General features: G+C 40.9%; 1 protein-coding gene across 1 annotated transcript in view; it reads left to right on the top strand.

Annotated features, from left to right (window-relative positions):
- LOC135466184 (papilin-like) overlaps window positions 1-12,244 on the top strand; it is a 91,367-nt gene that overhangs the window by 61,457 nt on the left and 17,666 nt on the right. Inside the window, exons 32-40 of the mRNA XM_064743564.1 lie at window positions 775-987; window positions 1,417-1,728; window positions 2,560-2,790; window positions 7,070-7,288; window positions 7,563-7,775; window positions 8,066-8,350; window positions 8,793-9,194; window positions 10,302-10,550; window positions 11,221-11,466. Coding sequence (XP_064599634.1) covers window positions 775-987; window positions 1,417-1,728; window positions 2,560-2,790; window positions 7,070-7,288; window positions 7,563-7,775; window positions 8,066-8,350; window positions 8,793-9,194; window positions 10,302-10,550; window positions 11,221-11,466 — 2,370 coding nt within the window. The remainder of the gene's footprint in view (window positions 1-774; window positions 988-1,416; window positions 1,729-2,559; window positions 2,791-7,069; window positions 7,289-7,562; window positions 7,776-8,065; window positions 8,351-8,792; window positions 9,195-10,301; window positions 10,551-11,220; window positions 11,467-12,244) is intronic.

Below are 12,244 nucleotides of genomic sequence, written 5' to 3'. Positions count from 1 at the left end.
TGAGAGTAACCATATCAACAGAACTCAGTCGTTCATATCTGAGTACCGGTACTCAATCGATTATACATGTAGTTTGGCACCTCCTCCCCCCAAATTTCCACATAATCAGTGCTATTGCTGGATCATCAGGGCCTACACTGATAAAGGTGTGATCAGTTCTGAGGGAAACAAATTAAATGAAAACAGGTTTTCTTACCCCAACAAGACCAAACCTGTAAAGCTGAAGCTAATCTCTATAAGTCAGAGCAGTGATGAAAATTAGCTTCTAAAACGCATATGGGTATTTATTTAATTTAAACTAAACACAATTGTCAATTGGTCATGTTGTGCAAGACTGGCTTGCTTGTCAGTGTAGGCCTGTTTATCACCGCTCCACTGTCTAGCTTCAATCGGCGTGTTTTGGTATGACCTGTTCATGCAGACCGTATGTGAAAGCACTTTTGGGTGTAGATATGTATAGAAATGGTACTTGTTGCTTGGTGAAGCTTGAGCGTGTTTATTCATTTTGATGCATGTATGTACAGTCCAGTGAACACACTCCCTCTACCCCACTGCCACCAACTGTGCCCAGTTACCAAGAATCACAACCAGACACAAGGAATCTTTGGGATACACAAAATAATGAAATAAACTATACCTGAAATATGGTAGTCAATAAATTGTCTTTTTTTTTTATTTTTTTCATTTCACTTCAGTAATAGCATTCATTCTGACGAACAGTTTTACCAGTGTATTGGAAATCATATGGATTTAATAGAATTTTTCTTGCTGTAGATGTGTGTGATCAGCCTGCAGACCCAAGGAAGTGTAAGGAATGGCAGAACAGGTACAGGTACAACTCTGAAACGGGTCGCTGTGAGCAGTTCTGGCACGGAGGATGTCGAGATGACGGGAATGTATTCTCAGATGAAACAGAGTGTCGCAGGACGTGTGAGCGCTCAAGACGAATCACCCCAGGCAGACACAACACCCCAAGGCCTACTGATGGTCAGTGTTACAGAAACATGTTTCTGGTCTTGTACAGCACTATACTGTTCTTCAGTAATTATCACAAAAATTTTTTTAGTTATTTTTATTATTCGACGATTGCTATTTCATGCTGCTGATAATGACCTGTTGTTGGAAGTGTTTGTATGGAATGGTGATGAAAATTTATGAAAAAAAAAATCAATAAATTACATATTTTATATATTTGATTGGTGTTTTGTGCCATGCTCAAGAATATTTCACTTACACCATGCCATGGTGGGAGGAAGCATACATATTTTAATGACTGTATTAAATGTGTTCCAGACATTATATAAAGTGATCTGTACTGTTAAATTGTGGTGGAAAATGTCATCTTGATTTTCTTAGTTTTACTCTTACATTACAATGCTTGTACATTCAGCTAAAAACTTGACTCTTGACATGCAGATGTTTGCCGCCTGCCACGAGATGACCGTCGTTGTGGTAGGGAAAGGGTCCGCTGGTACTACGAACCCACCTCAGCGCGCTGTTTCAAGTTCCGCTACAGAGGTTGCACTGATGGTGGGAACCAGTTCAGGAGTGAAGAGGAGTGTCGAAGGACATGTGTTGATGGTCGGCGTGTGCAGGTTCAACCAACCGCTAGACCATACGTGCCACTAACTAGGAGACCATATGTGCCACGAACAAGACGACCGTATTATACCACCAGGCGACCATATGTTCAACCCACATGGCAGCCACCAGTTACTTATGGAGGAGGTAAGAATTTTGTACAGGTCTTTCACTGACGTCATTTCAATGCATCACAAACTTGCGGAAGGTCCTGGGTTTCCCCTGAACTCTGCCTGGTTTCCTCCCACCATAATGTGGCCGCGTCATGTGAATGAAACGCCAATGTAATACAATGTAGTACCCATGGTTAGCTAGTACATCATTGTGAGATTTTCAACTTAATAACCATTTTGTTGTAAGATTAAGATAAAAACTATCATCTCTGATTTGTCTTGAATATGTGTACATGTTTTTCATATGAATAATGACTAAAGAACTAAATCCGAGTGGAGACACTATTAAGCCTGCCATGAATATATAGTCCAGGACATGTGGTCTACCTTGGAATGTAATTTGTTGGCTCCTGCATGTTTTCAAGTTGATGTTGGCTCGGATGATTTCAATGCTGACTTGCTTACTGCGCATATCAGGCCCTTGTCTGGGAATGTAGGCTGTTTGAAATATCAAGATAATGCATCTTTTGACTACAGCTTTTAAGTCAAGATGTTTGTCAGGTCAGCAGTTTGCTGTGAACACTTGGGTTTCATCCTGAATTAAGTGAACTGTTCCATTTTGTTTATCAGTAAGAACCAGAGTTCAAACATGGTCAGTGGTGGGACTAAAAACTTGTGCTGTTAAAGTCCATGGCTTGCTCCTTCTCATTTAGCTCCACCCAAAATCTTGAGTATAGAATAAAACCAAACCAAGAAACGAGTCACTCTGGACAAGGGGGCTGGAATATTTGGACGAAAATTTGCAACAGACAACTATAAGCTCACAAATGAACCTGATTTCAATGTTTTATTACTTGTATTATAGAGGAGTGTGGAATGGATGCTGATCCAGGTGATTGTCGGGCATTTGTCCGGAGATGGTATTACCACTACCTGGAGGGCGACTGCTTTCCCTTTGATTATGGAGGATGTGGTGGCAATCAAAACAACTTTCTCACCCAGAGCGACTGTGCTCGTGCCTGCTTGAGTGGCCGGCGGTCTGCCACAAGGGAACCCCTCATTCCCTTTACACTGCCCACACCAGGCAAAACCAGAGGTAAACCAGTCTTTTTTTAATAACATAACGTGACAGTAGTAAAGATCTGGTAATTTGAGGGCTGTGGACAGTTTTGATTTTTGTCGAGCAAGGTCTCGTTTCTGAAGCTGGTGATGTTACCCTAAATCCTCATCGCTTCACCCTTTGCATGACAGCACCAACAGGATTATCCCTTATTCTATTACCCTTCGATTCCTTTTTATTACATACAACGCACTGCTTGGCTCTGTGCCAAGTGCACGTTATATGAGTCGCTAGATACCCCCCATCACGAGACAGAAGCGTTTGACTTCTGGACAGGTCTATTGTATTTCTGTGGGTGGATAGAGGTTGTTGTTTACATTGAATAAAGCAGACGACAAATATAAACAAAGAAACAAAATGGCGATTTTTTCTGTTGGAGCAAACGTTTACATACGGACCTGATAATTCTTCCTGCGAGTCTGTCTTTCAGCGTCCTCTCCTAAACATCCCAGTTGATCACAAGCCATGGTATGGCAGTCAACCAATGATTCACAAAACGATCGGATCCATGATGTCTGATATTTCCCACGATGCAAAACTTAGCCGCCGGTACACGAATCACTGCGTCCGGGCTACGACAGCCATAGTTCTTGCTGATGCCGGGGTTTCTGTGATAGACGTTATGTCTGTGACAGGCCACCGCAATGAATCCATTGTACGGAGTTATGTCTTCAAACTGTCCGTTTCAGAACGCTGTGAAATCAGCAGTATCCTGCATGCTTCAAGTGTGTTATCAGAAAATGCTGAAAGTGAAAAAGCCGTTGAAAATACTCCCATGTCAGTCACGCCACTCCCAGTGCAAATGCCCGGTGCTGTTGACTGTAATGTTACATGTAACAGTAGCAATACCATCCAAATGGCAAAATCCCAGTTTTCAGTCACGCCTCAGTGTTTTGGAGGGTTGTTCAACAATGCAACAATAAATAACAGCAGAGTTCACATCAACTTCACATCCTCTGGATAACAGACTGGCTGCAGATCGTCCTTTTCAACTCCCAATCTGTTGGATGTTTATCCGTGTTAAACTGTTGTTTTTTTTTTTTACAATGTTCAGTCCGTTTACTCATGTTGTCTGACTGCTGCCAATATATTGCCGTTGACCCAGATCTTCAAATTTGGTACATCATGTGACCTTTATGCATGAGTGTGACGCATATATTTTAGGTAACAATTCTGGTACGGCGCACTGAGTGAAACATGTGCACGGGGCTGGTTTAATGTACATACAACTTTGTACAGATTGTGTCATTACAAATTTAAATTGTGATAGTCATCCATTGTATTTCACAATACTACAAACGCAAATCATATTTATCCTCATGATACCTTGAACATATAAATTATAATATATTTATTTGCTTACTTACAATAAGCATAAACACATATCTATGATGCTGTTATTGTTTTGTTATTTATCAACATGTGTTGAGAAATTAACATTGAATTGAAAATGTGAATTGAAGTGTTCCATTATTTCAACATTCGTTACCCAGTGCTTATGAATCTGATACAGAATACAACACGACTGCAAAGCATTTACACAAGTAAACCAAATAAAATTCAGTATTAAACTATTGTTAACCTAATTTTGTGTGTTTCAATTATTTTTTTTTTCGTACGTAATTCAAACTTTAATTATATTTAAACATTTGAACTCCCCACTTTTGTTGTCGTTTTGCTGATGCCAGAGGTTTCCAGCTCCTTTAGCTTTGTCAGACAGAGTTTGGGAAGACTTTTGACCTGCCCGAACTCTTGTTGCCAGCAACGAACGACCTCACCGGCTCAGTGTCAGTGTGGTCGCTGTTTGACACCCTGCCTGTCTCACCGAAGCCTACCCTGATAACAGCGTCTTAGCTGAAAGCAGGACAATATGAAAGCCACCCTGCAGATGTTTTATTTTATAGTGCTATATTTTTTATAGTTGGAATTGTTTTCGAGAAACAAACGTATTCTTTTAATTATTCTATCCTAGTTGTGAAGCACGTCCGTTATATTTAGCCTTTGCCTTCAACCTAAAATATAAACTCTTCCACATTGATTTGATGTAGAACTACCGTTAGACTACTCTGACGCAAACATTATTTCTTATTTACATTTTACGGCTATACATCTATGTAGTGATGCAGAATACATTTTTAGAAATCTGCTGTGATATCATGTTTTTAATTTTTACGTCTTAGGGCAGTTCATACCAACTTCAAAAATAATTTCACCTTTCTTGAACGGGACTCAGCATTGATTACCTGTGGTATTGACTACTTGTGGAGAATGAGATTACCAGTGATATTGACTGCTTGTGGAGAATGAGTTTACCTGTGGTATTGACAGTTTTTGGAGAGTAAGATTACCTGTGGTGTAGACAGTTTTTGGAGAGTAGGATTACCTGTGGTATTGACAGTTTTTGGAGAGTAAGATTACCTGTGGTATTGACAGTTTTTGGAGAGTAGGATTACCTGTGGTATTGACAGTTTTTGGAGAGTAAGATTACCTGTGGTATTGACAGTTTTTGGAGAATAGGATTACCTGTGGTATTGACTGTTTGTGGAGAGTAAGATTACCTGTGGTATTGACAGTTTTTGGAGAGTAAGATTACCTGTGGTATTGACAGTTTTTGGAGAGTAGGATTACCTGTGGTATTGACAGTTTTTGGAGAGTAAGATTACCTGTGGTATTGACAGTTTTTGGAGAGTAGGATTACCTGTGGTATTGACAGTTTTTGGAGAGTAAGATTACCTGTGGTATTGACAGTTTTTGGAGAGTAAGATTACCTGTGGTATTGACTGTTTGTGGAAAATGAGATCACATGTGGTATTGACTGCTTGTGGAGAGTGAGATTGCATGTGGTATTGACTGCTTGTGGAGAATGAGATCACATGTGGTATTGAGTGATTATGGAGAATGAGTTTACATGTGGTATTGACTGCTTGTGGAAGGTGGGATTACCTGTGGTATTAACAGCTTGCAGTGTATGAGATTACCTATGGTATTAACTGCTTGTGGAGAATGAGATTATCTGTGACATTAACTGCTTATGGAAAGTGAGATTAGCTGTGGTATTAACAGTTTGCAGTGTATGAGATTACCTATGGTGTTAACTGCTTGAGGAGAGTGAGTTTACCTCTGATATTGGCTGCTTGTGGAGATTGAAATTAATTGTGGTATTTACTGCTTGTGAAGATTGAGATTACCTGTGATATTGATTGCATGTGGAAATGAGATTGTGATATTGATTGCATGTGGAAATGCGATTGCATGTGGTATACATTGCTTGTGGAAAATGATGTTATCTGTGATACTGACTGCTTATGGAGAATGATGTTATCTGTGATATTGACTGCTTATGGAGAATGATGTTATCTGTGATACTGACTGCTTATGGAGAATGATGTTATCTGTGATATTGACTGCTTATGGAGAATGATGTTATCTGTGATATTGACTGCTTTTGGAGAATGATGTTATCTGTGATATTGACTGCTTATGGAGAATGATGTTATCTGTGATATTGACTGCTTATGGAGAATGATGTTTTCTGTGATATTGACTGCTTATGGAGAATAATGTTATCTGTGATATTGACTGCTTGTGGAAAATGAGATGACCTGTGATACTGACTGCTTGTGGAAAATGAGATGACCTGTAATACTGACTGCTTGTGGAAAATGAGATGACCTGGTATTGACTGGATGACCTGTGGTATTGACTGCTTGTGGAAAATGAGATGACCTGTGATACTGACTGCTTGTGGAAAATGAGATGACCTGTGATACTGACTGCTTGTGGAAAATGAGATGACCTGTGGTATTGACTGCTTGTGGAAAATGAGATGACCTGTGATACTGACTGCTTGTGGAAAATGAGATGACCTGTGGTATTGACTGCTTGTGGAAAATGAGATGACCTGTGGTATTGACTGCTTGTGGAAAATGAGATGACCTGTGGTATTGACTGCTTGTGGAAAATGAGATGACCTGTGATACTGACTGCTTGTGGAAAATGAGATGACCTGTGGTATTGACTGCTTGTGGAAAATGAGATTACCTGTGATATTGACTGCTTGTGGAAAATGAGATTACCTGTGGTATTGACTGCTTGTGGAAAATGAGATGACCTGTGGTATTGACTGCTTGTGGAAAATGAGATGACCTGTGATGTTGACTGCTTGGATAAATTTGCTTAATATTCAAGACATTTGATTTGCCAATTTGGGCAGAAGTGTAACATAGAAATGTAAGGTGCATTTTCCCTGCTGTAGATGTGTGTGATCAGCCTGCAGACCCGAGGAAGTGTAAGGAATGGCAGAACAGGTACAGGTACAACTCTGAAACGGGTCGCTGTGAGCAGTTCTGGCACGGAGGATGTCGAGATGACGGGAACGTGTTTGCAGATGAGACGGAGTGTCGCAGGACCTGTGAGGGCTCACGAAGAACAATATTTGACAGGATCCGGGATCCGGGTCGCACACAAGGAACTGGTGGGAATAATGATTATACTATTTAAGATAGCCAAGTCAACCGAAAGGCAAAAAAGAACAGTACAGCTGAAGGTTACTGAGGACAGCATTTTTGGTTCCAGCAATGTGCAGTGAATTTAAGAGTTTCAGTATGAATTCTTTGTAATTCATTTTAATGTTAACTGTTTTTAATTTATTGTAGTGCGAATTGTTTTTAATTTACTTCAGTGTGATGTATCTCATAGTTCAGAAATACTGCTTTTGAATTTATGCTATACTGTCATTTAATTCGCAGAAGTGTGTCTGCTGCCTGTGGATAAAGGACCTTGTCGTAGTAGTCAGCTAAGGTGGCATTTTGACGAGAGCACAGGAGAGTGTAGACAGTTCTATTATGGAGGATGCAGGGGAAATGAAAACAGATTTGACAATAAGCGAGAATGCTTGAGAACATGTCACCACCTGTTGCGCACATCAAATCGGATCTACCAGGGAGATGCTCCAGAGATAGGTAATTTTTTTTATAAACATTTCTCCTTTAAGTTTATTTTGACATCTACAAATTATGTCATTCAATGCCAGCTACGATATTGCTCATGAGATGGAAGCCGTCAGCTACACCTTTCACACTGCAGCGTGCAAGGTATTTTGTGGTAAGGCTAGTTACTAGTACTTGTGAAAACAGAATAGGAATCATCCATGCTTGGCTTGTGGAGTGATGAGGATTGTCTTAGCCGTCAAACAACATGTTAAAACAGGAATTAAATAAATAAAGCCTGACTTTATGCTGTTTTCTTGAAGGCGAGATCTGTTTGATGGAGCTTGAAGATACTTTGTGCACCAACTGGACTTCAAAATGGCATTACAACAAGACGGCTGCTCAGTGTCAACAATACTGGGACGGAGGATGTGACAAGCTGGGCAACAGGTTTGAGTCTCACGATGCCTGCTGGACAAAGTGCTATGAGTACGCCAGCAAGCCGCAACCTGAGTCATCAGAGACAAGAGATGAGGAAGACAGGGGTGAGCCAGAGCCTGAAGCCACGCATGTGCCTGCCCAAGTCCCACCCGAACACAGCGGTTCACGTAAGCAGCTGTCCTTGTTAAGACTTTCCTTCCCAAGAGCTACTGTCATTGCCTATCTGTATGTCAGCTTTCCTCAGATATAATGCTGGTGTATCTGAAGTTAAAAAAGGAGGCCCATAAGGTTTAGAAGATGCTGTAGCTTTTCATATATAGTTTTAGCTGTAAAAGTCCTTGTGTTGGTCCGTCGTCAGATTTTTTACATTCTCTGTTACCACATGTTCCAAGACCATATGCAATCCTATGCAATTTACTTTGCAGGATGCCACACCTGTTGCGAATATGTGCTCAAGTAAAGTTGTATAATGGAAGTCTTTTGGTGAAGGATGTAAAGACTGACAGCTATTAAATACTTAGTAGTAATTTTCTTTATTAAGTTTCTGATCTAATTGTCAATACAGAAACGCAGATGTAGTTGAGTGGGTGTTTTCTCTGCTCTGTACAGAAGGAGATATTTGTCACCTGCCAAAGGACGAACGTGAGTGTGAAGAGATGCTTGTGAAGTGGTATTACAACTCTGCTAAGAGGATGTGTGAGAGGTTCTGGTATGGGGGATGTGATGATGCTGGGAACCAGTTTGACAGTCAAGCTGACTGTGAGAAGATGTGTCATCCCCATGGACTATCACCCAGCCAAGGGGAGAGAACTCATGGTGACCCATCACCAGAACAGACAGAAGATCCTGCTGAAGACAACAGCAGATATTATCCAGAAGACAGCCATAACCCTGATTACCCAAGGACACAGGTGGAAATCCTGCCTGAGTCTAATAATACGTATCCTGGTCCAGAGGGAGACAGACTTTCACAACCAGACAACACAGACTCACACAAGGCTCTGGCAAAAGGTGAAATGTTTGGCTGCTTTTTATGTTAGAGCTTGTTAAAGCCTGAAAACTTCACCTTAGATATGTAGCCCTTGGTCAGCTTTGACAGAAGGGTGTTGTCATATTCATGTTTGTCCATCCGTCCATCTCTGAAATAACTTAAAATAACTGAAAAAAATCCAGGAAGAAGCCTGAACATTGTTAGACAATATTTTACCAACCTTTGACCTACTTTAGTGGGGGCAGAATTCATATTTGGAGCCCTAACACTGTATCTCAAATTTATTAAAAACTGAATGCATGCATTTACTGGTGAGCCTCCCTGAATGCATTAGAGTGTGGTTGAGACAAGTCACCATTGACCTACTTTCTCAGGTCAAAGTTTATGCACGACTTATAAATCTCCAAAACTATACTGAGCCAAATCTTTGGAACTGAATTTATACAGAGATTCACTGGTGGCTCCACCAGAAGATATCGGCGTGAATTGAGGGCAAATGCCTTTTGACCTACAAGTAAGTTTCATACATGCATGTTGAAAGTTCCTGTTGCACTTGCTGCAATGCTGTATCGACAAGACTGCTCGGCAGTATTCAGTGGAACTTCTTACATGGAATCAGATGTGGTGTAGACCATATAGGATTGTGTGACCTTTGACCTACTTTGTCTTTGTCTTGTCATACATCGAAAGGTCTTCCAGCAACCTGTAGATTGTTGTGAATTATGTGGTTCTGACTGGTTTCCTCCCACCATAATGCTGGCTTTCATAGTATAAGTGAAATATTCTTGAGTACGGTGTAAAACACCATTCTGACTGGATTGGAAACAGTGCAAATGACCTTTGACATACTTTTCTCTGGTCATCAGTTCATATGTGGTCGACAGTGCTCTCTTTTATGGACTGAAGTGTTCACTGGAAATCACTTGGCTTCCATCAGTGGCTTACAACATACAGGAAGGAGTTTGCCATGCAATAACTCAGCAAAGGTTGGTGGCTGTATCTGGTTTCCACCACCTTTAAACTGACGGCCATCGTGTAAGAGAAAAATTCTGGCCTTAAACAAGAATTAAATAAATAAATAAAGTCATCTCATAGCAAAAATGACAGTCCATCATTTTCTTCCTCAGAGATGTGTCACCTCAGTGTAGACACAGGGCCCTGCAGAGGTGCCTTCCCTCGCTGGTACTATGATAGGGACTCTGGCAAGTGCAAGCGCTTTACATATGGAGGCTGTAAGGGTAATGGTAACAACTTTGAGGACAAGAAGGCTTGTCGACGTCTCTGTTCTCCGTCTAAACTACGAAAACATAGAAAACCTGCCCCTGAAAAGCCCAAGGAGGAGATGTCTGTTGATAATGCCATTTTAGCAGATCCAAGTAAGCCTGCTATTTTAACATGCATGCAGTAGGTGGGTTTAATTATTCAGATTATTCAATCAACATCATATTACAGAACACGATTTTGGGGAACTGCAGTTGCTTCCTCTTTTTTTTCTTGTGAGCATGGTATTTCTGCCAAGGACATGAAAATAAAGTTCTCAATGTGTCTGTGCATTAATCCTACATCCATCACGCCTTTCCTTGTGAGCAAGATATCTTTTTTTCAACCAATCAGGCTCATACATACACAGTGGCTTCAGGTCATTAAAGAAATAGTTAGGATTGATTTTCATCACACTGTGTGTAGCTATGTAGGATAAATTGGCCATCACACCTGTCTATATGTAGAATGACCAATCAAGTTCGTACTACTTGCACAGTTGCTTAAGGTCAGCCAATAAATGGTTGTCATTGATTTCCCTCGCACTGTTATCTAGTATGGCTGGTGTTGGCCATCTTGGTTTTACTGACTGTCACATCTTTTGGTGTAGCCTGTCAACTATTTTCTCTCACAATATGTGAGTGAAACACATATATGGGGAAGCTTTAAATTTTCACCATGTCTTTTTTCACATCATCATCTCAGTTCATGCCTCTGTATCAACTTTGGGACAAATCTTTCCAGGTTTGTCCAGTTGAAGAACAACTTACTTTCCATTTTTTGCAGGTGTTTGTCTGATGTTACGTGATGATCGGTTTTGTGGGGATTGGGTGAACAGGTGGTTTTATAACCAGAGCAGCCAGGCCTGTGAGCAGACATGGCTGGGGAACTGTGCGGAGGGAGGCAATCAGTTCAGCTCTGAGGAGGACTGTCGCAGACTATGTGCGGACATGTCTAACATACCAGTGGACAACTCCATATATGTGGACAACCGGGTCAGTCCTGCCGAGAACAACCCTCAAGTATATCCAGGTCTGTGCTCAAGGCATATAATATTGCATTCTTGTGGCTGCACTGTGAAGGACTATGACAAGTGATATGAACCGTATCCCTTTCATACATGTACTCGCATCATTAATGATGTCATATTACGGTATCGCAATATCCATCTATTCTTCCGCCTGTCGTAGTATTGGTAGTATATTGCCAATCTATATCCAACACTTCTACTAATCGAGTTATCGAATTTCTGGACTTTTTATTGTCTCTACCACCAGAGAAAGAAGCCTGTTGAAGAAAGTCATGTTGCTTTTATACAATTTACACAGTTATAACAGTCATAACAGCACTGTATTTGAGGAACTGCTTCTCTTAACTCATTCACTCCAACGTGCGGCTCAGGCCGCATGGAGAGCGCTCTGTCTCAACCTGAGGTGTGGGTATACCCGCGCGGCCGATAAGGACCTCATTTCCTGAGGAGCGGCTAAACCTGCATGTAACACCACTTCTCATTGGGTGCATATTTTGCTTTCAAAGGTTTTGTGTTTCAGTATAAACCAATCAAAACACACCTAATGAATGTCTCAGGCTTGTGTTTAATGGTATTTTGGCGGTTTTTATTGGCTTGAATACCTAACCACAACAAAAATAGAATCTATTTTTAGACTCGCACACACTCGCGTGTCAACATGGCTTCGTTGGCCGAGTCCAGCGAAGACGAGGATTGTTTAGGCTTCACAACTGATGATAGACCATCTGCTGACAGGGAATGTGACACTGAGTCAGACATTAGTGTATCAGAAAGTAAACC

This window comes from Liolophura sinensis, chromosome 6 (assembly GCF_032854445.1).
Source record: "Liolophura sinensis isolate JHLJ2023 chromosome 6, CUHK_Ljap_v2, whole genome shotgun sequence".
Classification (NCBI taxonomy): Eukaryota; Metazoa; Mollusca; class Polyplacophora; order Chitonida; family Chitonidae; genus Liolophura; species Liolophura sinensis.
This window is presented reverse-complemented; position numbering and strand designations above follow the sequence as displayed.